This window comes from Lactuca serriola, chromosome 4 (genome assembly GCF_051521515.1).
Source record: "Lactuca serriola cultivar US96UC23 chromosome 4, Lser_US96UC23_V15, whole genome shotgun sequence".
Lineage (NCBI taxonomy): Eukaryota > Viridiplantae > Streptophyta > Magnoliopsida > Asterales > Asteraceae > Lactuca > Lactuca serriola.
The window spans coordinates 184,951,873-184,974,681 of record NC_136411.1 but is presented as its reverse complement, the minus strand read 5'-3'; the positions used below and the strand labels follow the sequence as shown (position 1 = coordinate 184,974,681).

The 22,809-nt window shown below is 39.6% G+C and overlaps 1 protein-coding gene across 1 annotated transcript; it reads left to right on the top strand.

Annotated features, from left to right (window-relative positions):
- Positions 1 to 19,397: 19,397 nt before the first annotated feature.
- On the top strand, positions 19,398 to 21,885 carry LOC145099059 (uncharacterized). The gene is made up of 5 exons (XM_079036645.1): positions 19,398 to 19,812; positions 19,881 to 20,929; positions 21,055 to 21,275; positions 21,456 to 21,638; positions 21,753 to 21,885. The coding sequence occupies exons 1-5, from the start codon at positions 19,398 to 19,400 to the stop codon at positions 21,883 to 21,885; spliced, it is 2,001 nt and encodes a 666-aa protein (XP_078892771.1).
- The last annotated feature ends 924 nt before the right edge of the window (positions 21,886 to 22,809 follow it).

Here is a 22,809-nt window from a genome sequence, read left to right as displayed (position 1 = left end):
TGAACGTTGATCTAATAAGACGATAACATACTGGTGTTACAGGTTCTGAAGGTTCGTTATTTTTGAGACTAACAGGAGACATTTCATTACTCTATACAATCTTCTCACTTGAAATACCCTATAAAATATAAAGAAACAGGAAAAATGTTTAAAAGAAATGCAATTTAGAACTAACATTGACAACAAATATTTTCAATATGATTACTTACAATTGTATGAGACAGATTTGGAAAGTTAGCTCCTTTTGCATTAAGATGAGCCAAAACTAGCTTTAGTGTGTGATCTTGTTCATTAACCTTTGTAGACAAAGCCTTGAGTTTAACATCTTTTTTCTCAAGCTCAAGTTTTCCATTATGCAGTGCAACTTTAAGATCTTTAATTTCTTCCTTAAATGACCCTTTGCTGCGAGGAACATTGAAATATCTGTTGTAAGTGACTCCCGTGCCGACACCCTTTAAAAATCCGCCATTTTCCTTTCCAAAAACTAAGGTCATGGCATCCGTTCCTGGTTCAACATTTACTTGTCCTTCTTTTATCTGCTTCTCATGTTCCATCTACCAAACAATAAATTAATAATTATTGTGTTAATATCAATGATTAAAATATTTAAAGTAAAAGTAAAAGAAAAGTGTATTGAAGTTACTAGTTTATCAACCATGATGTTAACATCTTCATCCTTAAATTCTCCTTTACTTTCACGCCCTTTACACCACATAACTGACCTTGGGGGAATTTCCTCCTTCGAAATCACATTCTCTTCAATCTTGATAAAAAAAAATTAAATTATAAAGAATATGAAACAAAAGCATGTTAAATAAAATGATATGAAGTTAATGTAGCTTACCAACTTCCTCCTAAGAGTTGTATACCCCCCTCGTCCCACCCGATGATCATACTTTGACATCTTTCTCGCTTTGATAGTCCTTTGTGACACATTCTGTGAATTAAAAGTAACATATTTGTCACGAACTTTTAGAACCCAGATTATGATAAATAAATGAATAAGTTTTGAAAAAACATTTTAACATTAAACTCTTAAGATTGTGTATAAGTCACAAATTTGTTCCAATCATCTTGTTCAGTGATTAGTGCACGATAACGAACTGGGATTTTTTCAAGCATATCGGTATCGCCTAGATGTGGTTTGATGTAATCTCATACAACTTTCTTTTGAAAATCCGTAGAAGAATACCAAGTCTATTCATCACAAATTGTTTTCCACTTTCATGAACATCAAAATAGCGCTAAAAATACAATGAGAATGTTAGTATTTAAAACTTGATTTTCACATATATTATGTTATACAGATTAAAAAATTGAAGAAAATATTTACTGTTATCTCTTCCCATAGTTTGTCCTTCATTTCCGGTTTAACTTTTTTCCAGCAAAGAGCACTTAATCCCACCTTCTCGCGGACAAGATCACACAAATAGCTAACAAAGACTGCATTAGTCTTCCCTGTAAACTTACCAAATTTATCAAACCTGACACGTTTTTTTTCCACCAGAATTGACATATTCAGTCTTCAGTTTTGGCAATCGAGTCATGCCCCTCTTCCTATCTGATTTTGAAGGAACAGTTTTGTGGATTTCTTCTTCCGAATCTGATTGGCTATTGTAGTGAATGTCTTTATTTTCACCATTCTCTGTAGGCGAATCATATTCTTGGTTTCCATCATCTAGCTCATATTCTGTATTATAGTCAGGGGTATCCTCGTGTTGTTTCTTGTCAACCTCCATGATTCTTCTGTTGATAAAACATATTGAAAATAAGTTTGATTGTTTATAAGTTTGATGATAATGTATGAACAAATAATATTACAGACAATTGCTCACATAAACATTTCATCGAACAGTTTGTGTGCAAGAAGCACACCAATATGAAGAATCAAAATTCTTTGTGTTATGCATGATCCGTGATCAATACAATCAACAACATTGAAACTATACGTACACAAACAATATACTTACACTAGAAAGCTTGATGAATGATGAACTGAAGTATGATCCTTCTAGGATATAACCACACGCTAAACAAAACAATGGTGGAATAAATGGCAGTCTATTAAATATTAAAATGATATAACATGTCCTAAATTGATGGAGGTTACCAAAAATTACTGGGATTTCCTTCATCCAATGGATTGATCTTCATAGTTTTGGCGGTGTGATAGATGAAGAATTCCCGCTTTGATTTGGAGCCCGAAAACCATACAAAAAAATATTTGCCTCTCATTAGTTTTTGTTTAAATTCGTTTGACAGATTCAAATGTGTTTCAAATTTTGTTCTCATAGTAATCCCACACGATTAGAAGAAAAAATCGTGGTTTAGAAACATGTCGTGCATTTTCAAAAATTAGTATGATTTATTTGGTAAGAATATAAATATTACATATTTGGTCCTTATAAGTTAACAATTTATTTTTTGGAAAAACATTTATGACTATTTGAAATAAAAAATATATAAAATTTAAAAATTATATATAGATGGGAAAAATATTTTTATATAACAAAAATAATAATATGGTCTAGTAGGCGTAATTTGGTCCAAACCCACAACCAAAACTATGGATATGACCAAATGAGGTCCAAACCCACAACCAACACTATGGAAATGACCAAATGAGGTCCAAACCCACAACCAACACTATAGAAATGACCAAATGAGGTTCAAACCCACAACCAACACCCATGCATGACCAAATGAGGTCCAAACCCACAACCAACACCCATGCATGACCCAATGAGGTCCAAACCCACAACCAACACTATGGAAATGACCAAATGAGGTCCAAACCCACAACCAACACCCATGCATGACCAAATGAGGTCGAAACCCACAACCAACACCCTGGAAATGACCAACTGAGGTCCAAACCCACAACCAACACTATGGACATGACCAAATGAGGTCCAAACCCACAACCAACACCCATGCATGACCAAATGAAGTCCAAACCCACAACCAACACTATGGACATGACCAAATGAGGTCCAAACCCACAACCAACACCCATGCATGACCTAATGAGGTCCAAACCCACAACCAACACCCATGCATGACTCAATGAGGTCCAAACCACAACCAACACCCATGCATGACCCAATGAGGTCCAAACCCACAACCAACACTATGGACATGACCAAATGAGGTAAAAAATTAATTTTACATATTAATTAAATTTTTTTTATATAAATTTACTATTTTGTTTGATAAAAAAAACAATGCTAGTTTGGATATTATATTTAATTAATATTGTATATAGTTTTTCACATGAATATAATACATATTAATGTAAATACTAGATATATTAATGTGTAATACAAAAATGTGTAATCATTATCATAGCCGATTAACCGTCGTTCTAAATCCACCTCTATAGACTGCAATTAATTGGAGAAGTGATGGCCTCAGTCGACGTCGCTTCACCTCTGACTGATGATCCTTATAAGCCGTTCGCTTATGTCAATTTTGTCATTCTCACATATTCATTAGGTTACGATAACTTCGATTACTCCTTCTTCCTCTTTGAAAAAAAATACGTCGATTTTCAGAAAAGAAGATGAATGCTGATCCGTTGGCCCGTCCGAACTTCAATCTCTGGAGTGTAAGCGCAGAACCACCAAAAAACAAACCGGTGGTTGAATACGGGAAGGAAAACGACAAACGTTTCACCATTCGCGTTGTCCATGGTGGCTTCTTTACAGACTACCCAGGCAAGGCGTATCAACAGACCAAGGTTCACTTCATTTCTCATGTGAACATCGATTTGTTAGACATGGAGTTGCTTGGGCGTTTTTCTAGAAGCCTTGGGTATACCAGTTTGGGGAACTGGTATCATATGCCCATCGGAGAACACAGTGGGTTGTCAATGGTTCCAATACTAAAGGATGAATGTTTGGAACCATTCAAGGCGTTAGTTAGGGCCCACGAATTCAAAGAGATTAAACATCTCTATGTTGAACACAGGCCTGTGTTTGTTCCAAACAATTTCCCACACTTTTTGATGAACTCTCCAGCCAAACGTGTTGTGAAGCTTATTCACATGTTTGTAACAGAACATCCAACGGCTTGGGTTGATGATTGAATAACATACATCCAACATATGCTAAACATGACAATTCCAAGAGAAAAAATGGAGGATGCTATGGACATGGCTAAAGAAAATGTCGCAGCATGGAAAAACATAGCCTAGGTGAACTATGTTGTAATCTTTTTTGTGATTAACATAGAGTGAATATGATACTCTACTTTTGTACTTAATATGAAACTCTTTTATTTAATGAACTGTTATATATTATGTCTATAGGTGATACTGTTTTGATTATATAGTAAGTCTACATTTGATGTTTTACATTATGTCCCTGTTTTGATATATTATGTTGTTAAAAAGGCGTTGTTGTTTGCTAAAACAGGGGTATAATAGTCTATTACATGTTATATGCCCTAATTTGATGGTGTTTGCAATATAAATTTCTTAGGGGCAACATCAGAATTAGTTACTGATGGGATTAAAACAACTTTTAATCTATGAAGATCGATTAGATCTTGAACAAGTATATGAATATGAAACAGTAAAAACGCAATAATAAGAACAAACAGCTTGAATCAAACGTGTCGAATGATTAAATAAAATCCTTAGAAGAGCTCGATTAAGAACATCAACTGTAAAGGATTAGAAGATTACAAGAACGATTACTGAAAAATATTGTACTCTTGATCAATCGCTATATCGATAATCTCTCTAGAATCTTAACCTAATATGCATGCAAGCATTTAACTTATATACAATACATAAAAGGCTCTCGGTTGGACAGGCCCAAACCGGAGAATACAAGGCTAAACAACGAGCCCAAAAGACGCAACATCAAAACTATCTACAGCCCAACAATCTCCCCCTTTGCGTCAATTTGGAGCGAGACCGTCACTTCTTACTTGGGCCGGCAGCTGAAGCTGGTACCTTCTTCTTCACGGTGCTAAACAGACACTTGGTTATGGAGAGGATGGTCTGTCTAAACCGGATGTACCAATTGATCATATCATTGAAGTACTTGATGTCATCAGCCGAATTGTCTTTACACTGCTTGATGATGAATAAGACGTGCTCCAAGCAAGTTGTGGTGAAAAGATGTTTGTCAGCTAAAGCGAAGAGACACTTCTGTCCTTCGGCTCTAGTGAACATCACAGAGTTTCGCCTCGGATCTATCTTGCCCATTTGCATTTGATTTAGATCACTGGCCGATCCCACAGGTGCGACTTTCGGTTTCTTCTTAAAAACTGTGGCGACCTCCTGATCCATTAGGGCCACCTCCATGATATAGCATGCCAGCATCCTTTTGACATGGTCTATGATGGGACCATATTCAGATTCATTTGTCAGCAGGATATTGTACAAGACTATCCAATCATGAGGATTCAGATTGGGCAGATCCGCCAGGGAGATGATGTGGGCAGTTCTTGCAGATCCTCGGATGAGCTTGAACTTAACGTTTGTGAATCTCCCCACGGCATAAGGCTTCAGCACCCGAACATTAACAATCTTCTGGGCGCTCCATGTAAGGTATTGAGGACGAGCGGCCTCCAGGTAGAAGTCAATGAGCTCCCTGTCAAGCTCATCGTTCGGATGCGGGACTTCGAAAATGTTAGAGAAGGCGTGGAAGATGAACGCCTTTCGAGTCAGCGGCATATCAAGCTGTGAATCGATAGAGTTGTTGCAGTCGAATGATATCACCGGCTCGAGCCATAGTATGCTTGGAGTCTCTATGGCCTCTTTTATCATACGATCCCTGGTCCAGGCAGGGAAGAGCAACTTTCGGCTCTCAAGGAGATCGTGGGCTTCTTTTTGCTTTCGTTCGGCTTCTTCAGCCTCACGCGCCACACGACTGGCATCGTCTTCAGCATTGCGACTGTTCTTTCTTTTTAACATGTCCGCAATAGTCTCCTTGTCTTCATCTTCATCTTCATCTCCTCCCTCTGCTATGTTTTTGCCCTTGTTCTTCACACCCGAACCCGAGGCATGACCAGTTGGGGGTGGTTCGGTTGTGTGAGTCGCTTTGGAGGAAGGAGGTGGTTTCGATCCTTGCTTCATATCTCCCCCTTGTTTCGGCATGGACACGAAACTCGGTAGGCCTTCAATTTTACTTAAAAGGTCCATGGCCGGAGATAGTTTTTCAGCGAGGGTACGCCTCACTAAGTGGTTGAGGATGGGGTCGTGTGCTTCTAGGATGTTTGAGAGAGCTGCGTGGACATCCGAAACACACGTCTTTATGACCTCCCTCTCGGATCGAAGAGCTTCCAATTGTTGCTGGGAGTTGGAAAGCTGCGTGTTCTTGACCTTCAGGGCGGTAGTCTTACTCGCCAAGACGTCCATCAGAGAATTTTCTGCCGCAAGATCCTCTTGTAGTTTTGCCAAGCGGGCATCGATGGAGGCACGAAGTGCCGAGTTGTCGTCGCTAAGATTTTGTCTGAGGGTAGCGAACGAAGATAACTCCGTCGAGACAAACTGGGCCAATTGTTGAACAACTGGTTCCAGAGTTGTCTTAGTGGCTTCGGCATTCTCCTGCAAAGACTGCAGCAGGATAGAAGCGTCATTGAATAGTTTATCGACTTTTGCAGTCGCTGCCTCACAGGCTCGGGCGGAGGCGTCTATAGCAGCAGTTGCTGAGGCGACAGAATCATTTTGAGCCCTGGAGAAGGCGTCAACGATTTTCTGAAGGGCAGCTTCAGAAAAAGATGACTGCTGGTTAGAAGAGGAGGCGAGAAGTTGATCAACCTTCTCGTTAAGCTCGCGAAGATGCTTCCGTGTCACTGGAGCATCATCCTCCTCATCACTCTGAACTTGAAACGGACTATAGTAGACCAAATCAAAGTTTATGTGATCACCACCAAGGTATTGATCACCACCATCGGAGGCGTCTTCTGGAGATTGAGGTGGTGGAGAAGCTGGGGGTGTTATTGGTTTGGTTTGTTCTGGTTGGGTGGGTGGGGGGTTAGTTTCGGGTGGTGGTTGTGTATGGGTAGTGTCGGTTTGAGGAGGTTCGGTTACTGGAGGGGTTTCGGTGACAGGTGGTGTTTCGGTTGATGTGGTGAATATGGGTGGAGGTATAGGGATAAAGGTTGGGGGAATTGTGGGGTTTATGGTGGGAATGGAAATAGGAATTGTGGGTGGAGGTGAAGGAACTGGGGATTGATGAAGTTCCATGTCTGGGGTTGGGGAACGAGGAGGTGTGTTGGCTCGTTGAGGAGAATCGTCTCCTTGTGATCCTTCAGTGTCCGAACTCCCACCTTCGGATTCGCTTGAAGAGGAGGGAATGACGAGCTTTCGCTTCGGTTGGGTCTTCCTCCTTTTCGGTTGAGGGGGTGAAGCAGCCTTCGGTTGTTTGCGCTTCTTGGGAGAAGGTCCCTTTGGTGCCTTGGACACTTGCTTCCCCTTCTCTGCCTTTTTACCCCTGGCTACCGGTTTGTCGGCATCATGAATAGATCGCAGCATGTCCGGTGTCAGTTCCCTCGGACCAGTTGGCCCTAACTCCTTGATCGTTCTGATCAGTTTGCTATCGGAGGGCACATCCCCATACATCGACTCCGGGATAGAGCCAATAAAAGAAAATTTTGATGCATCGGATACGATGATCTTCTTGGTATGAAACGTACCAATAGAAGACATCGATGCACCATCGGCTGGTGGAACGTCGAACTTGTCCATGGCCCATCTTGTTATCAAGATCCAAAACCGGGCCAGCGACACCTCGGAGTGTCGGGAAGAGGAAGAGAGGCTCTGAATCAGCTGTTGCCAGAGGACAAACCCATAGTCCAGGTTTATCCCATTGTACACTCCGTACATTATCGAAAGGAAAAGACGACTTGCACCGTCAGATCCTGAGCTCCTCTCTGATAGTCCCTTGAAGAGAACTGTAAATAACCCATTCCACAGGGGCGGTAGGCAGGACTTCTTAAACCTGGCGACGGAGGTGAGAACCTCTGTGTAGCCCATGTTGTAAAACATGCTGTACAACATCCCAACCGGAATCGTGTCCGGGTGAACTCGCGATGAATCAGCTGCAAACCCTAACAAAGTGCAGAAACGGGGGCGAGAAATTGAAGTCTTGTGTTCTGCAACTTCAAAGAAGACCCGGTCGACGGCCTTGTCGTAGTAAGCCGTCGCATAGACCTGAGATAAGGCCACCATTGGCACCGTTTCATTTCTTGACAGTGCAGGAGCAAGCTGGGAGTACTTGAGGCATTCTATGACCGGCGACATGTAGGGATCATATGCCAGTGGGTTCAGATCGATAACCAGGCATTGCTGGGGTCGGATGGGAAGAATCTGGGAAGTTGCATGAACAGATGAAGATTCAGCCATTGTTGCAGGTTTAGGGAAGAAGAAGAACGGGAGAGTATTTGGGAGTATTTTTGCTTTGGGAATTATGGGGGCAGTAAAGAGGTAAAAGGTGGTGTTGAAGGGTTTTTATAGTGGGTGATAGGAGAGAGAAAAATCATTTGAAATCTCTTATAGAAATACGAAACGGGTTTTTGAGTGACTGATTGGTGACAGTTGGGGCGTGCGATGATCACGTAGGAGAGAGAGTGTCAGTTTCCTAGGATTACGCCGCCCAATAAGCGCCGGTTCAGAGAAAGGAACCGTTTCCATTTCCACACGCGCCTCTTTTGCCAGATTGATGACGCTTCATTATCGCACACGCGTCCGTTAAGTGTCAGAAAAAGCGCGGCCGTTTCAAATTCACGCGCCCTCCTTTTTACCGTCGTTTGAATTTCTATCCATTTAACTCCCGCCGAGTCAGCAACTTTTTGTCTTATCCCCTTTTGAAACAACTGTTTTCAATTAATGACCCACGTGGCTAATTTTTGACCACAACTGCTTTTGTAACCATCCAGTAATAATCCAGCCTGTAAAATAATTAGTAATGGAATTTTTGAAAATCTAAGATTTTCGTGCAAAGAGTGTAAAAGAAAAAGAAATAAAGCAACTCTTTTTAGGATAATCTGTGATGTCCATAAAGACACGAAACTGATGATCCCGGGCACGAATCTCTTCCTTCAAGGTCAAGAAAGACCTCAAAGTGTCAGTGTGGAATCCCGTTGAATGACGATCAAACATTTATTAAGAAATGTTGAAAGGCTTCTTTTAATTAGGTTAACTTGGGGTAGTTTCGCTTTGATTCATCAATTCAATTCTTGATATAAGAACGAAAGTGAACAAAGTACTTGTGAGACCGGTGTAGTCTGTTGAACAAGTAGATAGGATTTGATTTTAAAGAAGCTTGGATTAATATGAAATCTCAGATAAAAAAAAATTAAAACTAGATCCCTTGGGAAGAAATGTTATGGTGTGTAACAATTTCATTGGAATCACGAAAAAAAAATTGAGATTCCATGAGGGTACATTCGTCAATTCTTTAGTGAAATCTTGATCAAATTAATTGGTCACCGTCAATTCGTTGGTTTTGAATTTTGGGTTTCACTCAGCTCGTAGTGGCACGAAACTAAGATCATAAACACAGATGTTGTGTAACCATAAACCTCAGTGGTAGTTTCTGAGAGTCTCAAGGGTTACAGTGATGAAGCGAATGTAATGGAGAAGTGTAATAGGGATGGTGTAAGAAAACATAGTACCTCTGCTGCGAAAATAAGGACCAAGCAGGAGACTCTTAACTCATGTGAGAAGAGAGTGAGGTAGCTCACGATTAGAATAAATGAGTTAGTCTTATTGGGAAGACAAGGTTTGTGTATACCAGGTCATGAAGGCTATTATTCAAAATCTTATGAGGCTTGGGACACATACAGCAGCATGCTTCTAGGGACACTTAAGTAAGTCATCAAATGTATTCCCATAAACGAATGAGCACACAAAGAAAAATAAATAAAATATTTTTGGAGTTTTTGAAATTTATAATAAAAAAAATTAATAAATAAAAAAAAAAAAATAAGAGTTAAAATAAAAATAAGACCTAAAAAAAACTCTTAAAAAAAGAATACTGAGCCCGAACGTACGGTTGATTTTGGTTCTAGAAAATTTTGAAAAACCGAACCCGAACCTTCGGTTGGTTTCGGTTCCACAAAATTTTGAATAACCGAACCCGAACCTTCGGTTGATTTCGGTTCCACAAAATTTTGAAAAACCGAACCCGAACCTTCGGTAGGTATCGGTTTTGGAAAATTTTGAGAAACTAAGGAATTTAGATATACAAGAAATAAATTCTTTTAACATAAAGAAAAACAAAATAGTACAAGAAATATACAACACAGAAAAACTACCTTTGAAGTAATGAGCGAGTCAGATGGTTGAACCGAACCCGAACGTTCGGTTGGTTTCGCTTCTTACGTTTGAGGTTGAGAGGTAGTGTGAGGTACTGACTCTGATTCCATCATTCCTAGCCCTTGCAATATTTTATTGAATGATGCTTCTGGAAGAGCTTTGGTAAAGACTTCAGCCAGTTGATCAGTGGTTCTTACGAAGTGAACTTCGACGTTTCCATCTTCCACATGATCTTTGATGAAGTGATACCTCAGTGCTATGTGTTTGGTTTTAGAGTGCTGCACTGGGTTATGACAGATCCTAATTGCAATTTCAGAGTCACAATATAGTGGGATCTTCTTCATATTGAGTCCATAGTCTCGAAGTTGACTCTGGATCCAAATCACTTGTGATGTGCAGGATGCAGCGGCAATGTATTCCGCTTCGGCAGTAGACAACGACACACATGTTTGTTTCTTGGATTGCCAACTGACCAATTTCCCATCAAGAAATTGACAGCCACCAGTTGTGCTTTTACGGTCGAGTCCACATCCTCCAAGGTCAGCATCAGAATAGGCTTGAACGAAGAAGCCTGAATTGGATGGATACCACAGACCTAAGGAGGTGGTTCGCTTGAGATAGCGTAGGATGTTCTTTACTGCCAGCATGTGAGGTTCTCGTGGGTTAGCCTGAAATCGAGCACAATAACACACAGAAAACATGATATCAGGCCTGCTAGCAGTTAGATACATCAGTGAGCCTATCATTTGACGATATAGTGTGATGTCGACAGCCGGTTTGTCTAGAGATGAGGTAAGCTTGGTGCCGAATGCCATTGGGACTTTGACTTTTGAGTCTCCCATCATTCCAAACTTCGCTAGGAGAGTTTTCGTGTAAGCTTCCTGATTGATAAAGATGCCTTCGGGTCCCTGTCTTATATTTAAACCAAGGAAAAAATTAATAGGACCCATTGAGCTCATTTCGAACTTAGTCTCCATCAACTTTCTGAATTCAGCTGTTAAGCTGGGATTCGTGGAGCCAAAGATGATGTCATCGACATAAATTTGAACTATCATAAGGTGGTTACCTTCCTTTTTGTGAAAGAAGGTTGGGTCAACCGAACCTTGTTTAAATTTAGACATCTTTAAAAATTTTGTAAGTGTTTCATACCAGGCTCTCGGAGCTTGTTTGAGGCCGTACACAGCTTTATCCAGAATATAGCAATGATTTGGATACTTTTCGTTCACGAACCCAGGAGGTTGCTCCACATATACAGTTTCTTCGAGTTCTCCATTGAGAAATGCACACTTGACGTCCATTTGGAAAACCTCAAAGTTTTTGTGAGCAGCATAGGCCAGAAATATTCTAACCGATTCTAGCCTAGCTACTGGAGCGAACGTCTCTTCGTAATCTATTCCTTCCTCCTGACAGTATCCCTTGACCACCAGACGAGCCTTGTTCCTTATGACATTACCTTCCTTGTCCATTTTGTTTCTAAAAACCCATTTAAGACCAACAACCGAAGCATCTGGAGGAGTTGGAATGAGGCGCCAGACTTTGTTCCTTTCAAACTCGTTCAGTTCGTCTTGCATTGCTTGAACCCAATCAGAGTGATCGAGGGCAGTGTTCACTGTCTTCGGTTCAACTTTTGATACGAATGAGTTAAACATACAAAACTCTACCTTTGAAAATAAGGAAGTCTGTTTTGCCTTCAGTTGAGATCGGGTCAGAACCTTTTCAGATACATCACCAACTACTTGAGAGATAGGATGATCTCTTGTCCATTTGGTAAGAGGAGGGTAATTCGGATCGAAGGTTGGATCTAGTTCAGCGTTGATTATCTCTTCTGGCTCAGATTGGATATCGTAATCAGGCGTCATATCATCATGCTCCCCCTCAATTGATGAGTCTTGAGAAACATGATGTTCATGGGTTTCTTGTGGTGCTGGATTATCAGGCGTTGAAGCATCTTCGTTTAGGGGGGCATCTTAGGTTGGAGAGGCACCTTCGGTTGGTGAAGGACCTTCGGTTGAAGTAGTAAAGCTTGGCTCCCCCTGGACTTGTGAGCTTGGCTCCCCCTCGACCTGAGAACTTGGCTCCCCCTCGACTGAAGCAGTGTTGGTTGGAGATTCATTAGTGGGCGATTCTCCTTCATGCATTCTTTTTGCAGCATCTTCGACAATTTGCTTCATATGATCAATTTTGTTGTCAGCTGCGCCTGCTTCTGAGAGAGAAGCTTTTTCCGGTTCGTCAAAGAGTTCCAGAAAATTCTCGTACAAATTGGCAATCGAGACTGTGACTTGGCCAGTTTGAGGAAAGATTTCCCCGGCAGTGTCATCTATGACCTGTAGCTTCTTGACATAGTTATCGTCGAAGGTCACATAGTATGTCTCTTCAATCCTTCTTGATCGTTTGTTTAGGACCCTGTACGCCTTGGATGTGAGTGAGTAACCCAGAAAGATTCCCTCGTCAGCTTTGACATCAAACTTGTTGCGGTGTTCTTTAGAGTTAAAGATGAAACACCTTGAGCCAAACACATGGAAAAATTTCACATTGGGTTTTCTGTTATTTATTATCTCATATGGTGTGAGCTTGAATCGCTTATTGAGATAGGACCTGTTCTGTGTATAACAAGCAGCAGAAATAGCGTCAGCCCAAAAATAAAGAGGTAAGGAAGCGAAACTTAACATAGTTCGGGCAGCTTCACACAAGGATCGGTTTCGTCTTTCGACTATTTCGTTCTGTTGTGGTGTGTAGGGAGCTGAGAAATTATGACTAATTCCCTTTTCTGCAAGAAACTCTTCAAACTCCTTGTTCTTGAATTCGAGGCCATTGTCGCTCCTGATGTTTCGAACGACCTTCTTGAGCTGGACTTCAATCTGCTTAATAAATGCTTTCAGCTTTTGAGTCGCTTCAGATTTGAGCTTTAGAAAGAACACCCATGTAAATCGTGAGAAGTCATCAACGATAACAAGAATATACTTGCTACCACCGATGCTTTCGATAGATGAAGGACCACACAAATCGATATGAAGCAATTCGAGTGGTTCAACAACTTTTGTGTTAATTACGGATGGGTGACTTTGACGACTCTGCTTTCCCATTTCGCATGCAGCACATAGATGCTCTCTGTCAAACTTGAGCAATGGAAGACCCCTAACATGACCTCCAGTGACAAGTCGGTTGATATCTTTGAAATTGAGATGAGAGAGTCTTCTGTGCCACAACCAGCTTTCGTCGGATTGAGCTTTGGATAGCAGACATATGGCTGGGTTTCCTTTGACGGGTTTCATGTTTAGAGGAAACATTTCACCCTTTCGCTCTGATTTCAGAATCACTTTCTTTGTCTTTTTCTCTATGATTTCAGAACCTTCATCATCGAATGAAACTTTGAGACCTGTACCTCCAACAAGCTGAGATACACTGATGAGGTTATGTTGGAGTCCTTCCACATAGGCCACCTTCCTTATTGTAAAGTCACCATTCGTTATCATCCCGTATCCCTTTATGGTGCCGAAAGAGTTATTTCCAAACTTAACGTTGCCACCATTTGCAAGAGATCTGTATTCCCTGAGCTCCTCTTTCCTCCCTGTCATGTGACGCGAGCAGCCACTGTCGATGTACCATTCTTCGTCAAACTGCTCGTCACTCATAACCTGCAAAAATTAAGCAGATTTAGGAACCCAAAGTTTCTTGGGTCCATGTGAGCTTTTCATGGGAACTGAAATGGTAAGAGAGATGTCAACTAGATATGTTCGTTTTATTAGAGTTGTTTCATCTTTCTTTTTAATGGTATAGACTTTTATTTTGTTAGGATTGGGTGTGTTCGTTTTGGACTCTGGTTTGGGTTCATCAACCTTCTACTTTCCCTTCTGTTCAGCTGATGAACGAGGTTTTTGAGAACCAATGGAATTAGCTTTAGAGCAAGATGGAGACGAATGGGTGGAAGTAAAAGAACGAGAAGAATTAGGAAGAGAGGATTTGGATGGAGATGTCTTCCTGGCTGATGACTCTAGGTGACCCTTTTGCTTTTGATCGTTGGAGGGGCTGACCTTCGAGTTTTGTTCTCTTTTGATTTCTGAGCCGAACCTCTGTGTTCGGTTGGAGTTGTTCTTGGAACCGAACCTTTGGTTTCGGTCGAAGTCCTTTTCAGAACCGAGCCCTTGCTTTCGGTTGGTGTTTTCTTGCGAACCGAACCTTTGCTTTCGGTTGGTATTTTCTTGCGAACCGAACCTTTGCTTTCGGTTGTTGGAACTTTCAGACTTTCTTACAGGATTGTTTTCATACTTCAGATTCTTGTCCTTGTGTGAATAGTATGCATTCTGGGAGTGCCAGAATTGTTTCCTTTCAGAAAGGTTTTTCCTGTATCTTTGGTTCCTTTCAATCTTCCTATCCCTCATCTGCTTAGGTTGATGATGAACATTAGCTTTCGTTTTCGGTTTCTCCTTGGCTGGTTCCTTTGAAGTTTCACTTTGAGCCGAGGGAGCAGAGGGAATATCCGAAGAAGATCCAGTTTGCACTGAGGGAGTAGAAGGAATGTCTGAAGAGGTTTCACTTTGTGCTGTTGGAGTAGAGGGAATGTCTTCTTTTGCTGATCTCCCATCCTCCTGAGGAATATTTTTCGTACCACTGGTGCTTGGCTCACTGAAATTATCGGGCTTATTCAATGGTTCAGGTATGTATCTCCCTTTTCTCATCCAGGAGGTTCTTTCAGATAGCCCAACGGTTTCGTTTCCATTATCTATTGGAGCTTCCCAGAAGTACTCATCACAACCATCAGCATTGTCTTCGTTAACAATAGCTGTGAGTTCAGCTGTTTGATGTTCGGTTACTCCAGTCACCTTGTATACCTGATTCGGAGTAGTCCTGACCTTTTGATACACAACAACTTTTTCTACTAATATCGGGGACTTTTGTTGGGACAATCTAGCGAATTCCACAGAATTTTCAGAAATCAGATTTTTGTGGTTTTCAGTTTCGCTTTTAACAAATTCTGAGCAGTCAACCGTATCCTCTACAGAAATTTCACTCATGTTTTCGTCCTCGTTAAGCTCAGATGCATTTTCAACATTGATTTTGTTTTCTGAGCTTACATTGGCGTTTAGAGAGTCAAATTTTTGCATGGTTTCGGTTCTCAGTTTAAGTCAGTCATTTTCGTCCAAAAGGTTTTTGAGCATGTCCTTGTGGTCTTTGGATTTAATGAAGGACTCAATTTTGTCCAGTCCATACATGTAAGTCGGATTGACATCATCAGACGATATCACACTCTCACATTTGTAGGCTTCGGCATCGATTTCATCCTCCTTAAATTCTCGGAAGGGCAAAATCATGCGATGGATCTTTTGGCCTATCTCACAATCCAAGTGAAGTTGAGTAATATTGGAATATAAACGTTTAGCTATTAAACAAAAAACGTTTAGTTGTTTTAACAATTTCAAATTGTCTCTCTGCAAATAAATGTTTTCGTCTTTAACTTTAACTAATTCCGACTCTTTTAACTCAATCCACATTCGCCGCTCCTCACTCTTCGACGCCACCCTGCTTAATTGATCAGTCAGGTTAGAATTGGTGACTCGAGTTTGAGTTAAGCTACTATCTAAATGAGAAATTCTTGTATTGACATTTTTTAGTTCTTTCTCATATGAGGATGATGGTACTTTGGATGAAATGAAAACAGATTGTACCTTCTTTATCAGTTCATCGAGCTCATTGAACTGCTGGCTGAGTGGTTTGGCCGTAAAGCACATATCCTCCTGTACCTTTGGTCCATTGCTTCCTCCATCGGTATTGTATCCCCTCATATGAGATACGTCAGTCACCATGAAGCATTTTCCACCACTTCTTTCCTCCATAGCCACATAAGCCTTTCCATGGGTAGGCTTCCTCACTTCTTCGTCTTCTGAGTCAGTAGACCAAACTTCTGTGCTACCGAACTCATCGTCATTAACCGAACCCTACACAATAAGAGCATTAATAGAAGGGTTAGCGGTATACTTCTTCTTTCTCAACTCATCCAGTCTCTTCTGCAGCACGGCTTCCTCATCATTTCCATCGTCCTTTTCAGCCATCTTCTTAAGAACACAGTCCTTAGCATAGTGGTTCTTGCCACCACAATAGAAACAGCTTACTCCGGAATTGCCATCTGCCTTCGGTTCCTTCTTGGGCTCCTCAGCCTTCGGTTCATTGTTCGCTTTTTCAGAGCTGTAACTTCCCTGCCAGTTTCGGTTTTTGTTGCTGGGGAATCTATTCTTTATAAACCGCTTAGGATTGGATACCATCATGGCATAATCCTCAGTTGAGAGGTCATATTCTTCCAAGTTGAGCTCTTCATCCTCCATCACAGCTTTACTTTTAGATAGGAGGGCCAACGAACCGAGACTAGAGACAACATTCTTCTCTTGAACCACAATCTTCTCTTGCGACTTTAGAATACCCACTAGTTTCGCCAAAGAGTAAGATTTAAACTGTTCATGGGCTTTGACTGTGGAGACAACTGCTCTCCATTCAGATCTCAGTCCGTTCAAGAAAGTAACCTTTTGTTCGATGAGCTTCCTTTCAATGTCGTGTTTGATCATCTTGCTGAGAAGATGATTGAAGCGATCAAACGTCTGGGTCACTGTTTCTTCGGCCCCTTGCCTGAATTCACCAAACTCAGATAGAAGCAAGGTTTGGATGGAATGTTCAAGATCTTCGTCTGTGGAATACAGTTCGCGAAGTCTATCCCATACTTCCTTCGCCGTAGTGCATGAGCTGACCAGTCTGAATGTGTCAGACTGAAGGGCGAATCTGATCAACCTTAGCGCCTTAATATTGCACTGGAATTTGTCTTTTTCATCTTGCGCAATATCCGTCACGTCCTTAAGCAGATCGTTGTACTCTTTTTGCGTCTTAATGATTCTGGATGTTGCAGAGTGTGAAAACGGTCCATTGATGATGGCTTCCCAGATGAGATAACCATTGTCCTCCGATCCAATCACGTAATCTTCAAAATGATGCGCCCATACTTCATAGTCATGGGTGTATAAGATTGGAATCTTTGTCGTCGAACCGATGCTGTTGGAAATATTAATGGGATTTGATTGCGTCGCGTCCATTATGATCGTAAAAACCTATTCAAAGATCAGACTTGTAATAAAGCAGATTAGGGCAAAACAATAAATATCAAGATACGTCAATTAAGATGACGGCTCAATAAATATCGATGATTGCGGAAAATCCTAATGGAAATCTTTTTCACAGAAAAGATGTGTATCGATTACACAGCCTCCTGCTCTGATACCAATTGATGGGATTAAAACAAATTTTAATCTATGAAGATCGATTAGATCTTGAACAAGTATATGAATATGAAACAGTAAAAACGCAATAATAAGAACAAACAGCTTGAATCAAACGTGTCGAATGATTAAATAAAATCCTTAGAAGAGCTCGATTAAGAACATCAACTGTAAAGGATTAGAAGATTACAAGAACGATTACTGAAAAATATTGTACTCTTGATCAATCGCTATATCGATAATCTCTCTAGAATCTTAACCTAATATGCATGCAAGCATTTAACTTATATACAATACATAAAAGGCTCTCGGTTGGACAGGCCCAAACCGGAGAATACAAGGCTAAACAACGAGCCCAAAAGACGCAACATCAAAACTATCTACAGCCCAACAGTTACCATAATAATTTTATATGTTAATTATATCTATGTTTTGCATAACTTGTAACTGAGTCATATTTGTCCCTGTTTTTGATAATTTTGTATTAAGATGGCAATGTACTTTGAAACTTAGTTGTAACCTGTGTTTATGCTAACACATGGGTATAACAGTCATTTATGTATTATATGTCCAGATTTGATGATGTTTTTAATGTAATTGTCTTATGGGCAAAATGGTAATTACTTATCATTCTATATTTTACATGTTAATTATGTCCATATGTTGCATATTTGTCCCTGTTTTTGATAATTTTTTTATTAAGATGGCAATGTACTTTAAAACTTAGTTGTAACCTGTGTTTATGATAACACAGGGGTATAACAGTCATTTATATATTATATGTTTTATATGTTAATTAAGATTGTGTTAGCAAGGGTATAACAATCATTTATGTATTATATGTCCAGATTTGATGATGTTTTTAATGTAATTGTCTTTTGGGCAAAATGGTAATTACTTATCATTCTATATTTTACATGTTAATTATGTCCATGTGTTGCATATTTGTCCCTGTTTTTGATAATTTTTTTATTAAGATGGCAATGTACTTTGAAACTTAGTTGTAACCTGTGTTTATGATAACACAGGGGTATAACAGTCATTTATATATTATATGTTTTATATGTTAATTAAGATTGTGTTAGCAAGGGTATAACAATCATTTATATATTATATTTCCAGATTTGATGATGTTTTTAATGTAATTGTCTTATGGGCAAAATGGTAATTACTTACCATTAATTGTTATTATGATAAAACAAAAAAAATTATATAATTTCCTGCTAACTGTGTTTGTATTAGATAGGTTTTACTGGATTCCTTTTTGTGTTGGTTAATGTTTTTATTTTTTTGGTAAAGCAATTATTTGCAAACAACCAGATACCCCACTTGGTAAGTGTCAATGTAGTTATTGGTATTTTTTGGAGTGTCATGGGTTCGAAACCAATTACCAACATTTTTTTTTTGTTTTTAATGTCTCGATATGTCCCTGATCATTCACTTTTTTATCAATTCTCCACTTGCCCCTGATCATCCAGACTCATTGCGTTAATATACAGAATTAGACAATATGAATTCCTATCGATTCAATCGCTGATAACTACAAAGGCACTGCAACTACGTTTTTTCTTCAACCAGAAATTGATGCGTCAAAATCAAATTCATACAGGTACAAATACTATATTTAATTAATACAGGAAATTACAAGTATTTTTCTTTCAAGATATTGGATATAGTAATGTGATCTATTTTGTTTATGCACACCAATTGTTTGTTAAAATGGGTCAATAAACAGGAAACGTATATTGCTTGTTGACGCTGTTGTAAGCTGAATATGGATAAGAGCACACAAAACATCAGAAACCTATGTAAAAGGTGTTGCAGAATTTATCAAATATGCAGTGCGCAATTACAAGATTTCTAAACATATGGATCCTGCAGATACCAAAAAAAAGATAAGAATTCCCTGTCCATGTGTTAAGTGTGTAAACCACATATGTCATTCGGTGGATGTGGTAGATGATCATCTATTCAGGAATGGAATTGATCAAACATACACAAATTGGAATAAGCATGGAGAAACAGAAGAACCACCAAGAAGTTATGTATATGAACATAATTTTGACATGGATACGTCAAACGTTGTAGATTCCACGAACATGAACACAGAAATGCCAACAGATGCTGCAAAAACTATAGAGATGGTTGAAGCTATAGAAGAAAATTTTATTGGGAACCCTGATAAGTTTAGAGAACTGATAGAGGATGCCGAGAAGCCCCTATACACAGGGTGTCTTAATTTCACAAAGTTATCTGCAATCATTCAACTACTCAACTTGAAGAGTAAGTATGGAGTATCAAATAATTGCTTTACAGAATTATTAGTTTTGATAAAAAAAACATGTTACCAGAAGGAAACGAAATGTACAATAGTACATATGAGGCGAAAAAAGCATTTAAGGCAATGGGTTCAGGGTATACTAAGATACATGCCTGTGTCAACAATTGTATACTTTACAGAAAAGAATACATAGATTTGGTAGTATGTCCTACTTGTGGTAAATCAAGATGGAAGGTTGATGAACAAAAAAATAAAATTTACAACAATATTCCTGCAAAATGTTTGTGGTACTTTCCAATTATTCCGCGCTTCAAGTGTCTTTTCCAGTCTAAGACAACTGCAAAAGATTTAACATGGCACACAACAGAAAGAATGGTGGATGTTGGAGTTTTAAGTCACCTAGCTGATTCACCAGCATGGGCTGCCATTGATGACAAATATCCTGATTTTGCTAGCGAACCAAGGAATTTGCGACTAGGCATTTCGGCGGACGGGGTTGATGTGAACAGAGGAAATAGGAGTCATAGTGTTTGGCCTGTTTTAACTGTCATTTACAACCTTCCACCATGGTTGTGTATGAAGAGAAAGTTCATCATGCTTTCGTTATTGATTTCGGGAACACCAGGAAACGATATTGATGTGTTCCTAGCACCTTTAATTGATGATCTGCAATTATTATTTGATTTTGGAGTTGAAACATACGATGCATATGCACAAGAGCATTTTAAACTACGCGCAGTTGTGTTATGGACTATTAATGATTATCCTGCTTTAGGTACATTAAGTGGTTGCCCATACAACGATTTTCAAGGTTGCGTTGTGTGTGGTGAAGAGACACACTGCATTAGACTCCCTGAATCGAATAAGCAGAGTTATGCTGGTCATAGAAGATTTCTACCGTATGATCACCCGTTCAGAAGACAAAAGAAGGCATTCAATGGACAACAAGAGTTCTCACCCTCTCCAGAACCTATGAATGGGGAGGAAATATATAACATGGTTAAATTTATAATTAATAAATGGGGAAAGGTTAATAAGGGCAAGGAGGCAGAAATCCAACAAGCAACAAGTGGAAGAGGTGGGAATATGAATAAAAAAAGAGAAAATCACACCAACTGGGTACTTAAGATGTGGGCCAGCAAAATAATACATACTGGAAGAAATTCAATATATGGTATAGACAACTAAGGTATTGGCCCGACAATTTGGTTCCACATTGTATAGATTTTATGCATGTGGAAAAGAATGTGGGTGAGAGTTTAACAGGAACTGTTTTGAACGTTCCTGGGAAGACGAAAGATGGTTATAAAGCTCGATTGGATTTGGTTCATTATGGTTTGAAACCAGAGCTGCATCCTCAGATAGAAGGGAACAACACAACACTTCCCGCAGCAGGTTGTACATTGACAAAAGAGGAAAAAGACAAATTCTGTGAGACTTTATACAACTTAAGGGTTCCTCAAGGGTATTGTTCTAATTTTTCTAGTTTGGTGAGTCTAAAGGATAGGAAGTTGATCGGACTAAAATCACATGACTATCACATGCTCATGCAACAATTTTTGCCGATATCAATTCGATCTATTATGCATCCACCCACCAGAGTTGCTATTACAAGGTTTTGTTTCTTTTTCAAATCAATATGTAGCAAAGAAATCATAGTGGATGAGCTCGATAAGTTGCAAGAGGAGCTATGTGTAACCTTATGTCTTCTTGAGAAACACTTTCCACCATCATTTTTTGATGTGATGATTCATTTAACCGTTCATCTCACTAGGGAAGTAAAATTATGCGGTCCAATATTCTTTAGATGGATGTACCCATTCGAAAGGTATATGAAGGTTATTAAGGGGCACGTGCGAAACAAAAATTGACCAGAAGGATGCATTGCTGAAAAGAATGTTGTAGAAGAGACAATTGAGTTTTTTAGTCAATTCCTTAAAAGGATGGATACTGTTGGTATTCCACCTGACAATCATAACAATTGTGGAATTGATAAAGGTGTAGATAGTAGTTCTATTACGGACGGTACTCCAATATCAGCTGCTAAATCGGTAGAAGTTTCTGCAGAACTGTAGGGTCCATTATGTGTTCCGTCTTGGGCTCGGTCCTTAGTCCAATTTTGTATCCGGATTGGGCCTGTCCATCCGTGATTTATTTATTAGGGTTTAGTATTTATAGATGCTTGCATGCATCTTTGTACATAGCTTTTCAGTCGATCATTCACAACGATTATAGTTTTATCGATTGTAACCCTAAAAGCCTCTACAGAGGAAGTTCTTTATCGAGCTCTACTGAGGCGTGAATCTATTGAATCATTCAGCTTATTTTTGATTCATTCTCTTGTTTATTATTCTGTTTGCATTATTCCGATTAACCTGTGTGAGATCTAAACGATCAAAGAGTTTTTCAACTCATCAATTGGTATCAGAGCGGGAGACTGTGTAATTCATACACATATCTTCTGTGAAAGAAGTGATTAGGGTTCATTCCGCATTCATTGATATTTATTGAGCCGTCACTCCATAATTGACGCATCTCACTAATTATTCGTCTTGCCCTAATATTACGTATTACAAAGTCTGATCTTATAACAGGTTAAACGATCAAGCATGGACGATTCTCAATCCAATCCCATCAACATCTCTAACAGCATCGGATCAACAACCAAGATCCCAATCCTGTACACTCAAGACTATGAAGTGTGGACGCACCATTTTGAAGATTACATTATTGGATCGGAAGATAACGGGTATCTGATATGGGAAGCTATCACAGCTGGCCCCTTCGCTCACTCAAGCACTTCAAGAATTATTAAAACTCAGAAGGAGTACAATGATCTATTAAAAGATGTGAAGGACGTCGCTCAGGACGAAAAGGAGAAGTTCCAATGCAACATTAAGGCATTGAGACTAATTCGATTCGCCTTTCAATCCGACACATTTCGGTTAGTAAGTTCTTGTGGTACAACAAAGGAAATCTGAAATCGGCTGCGAGAGCTG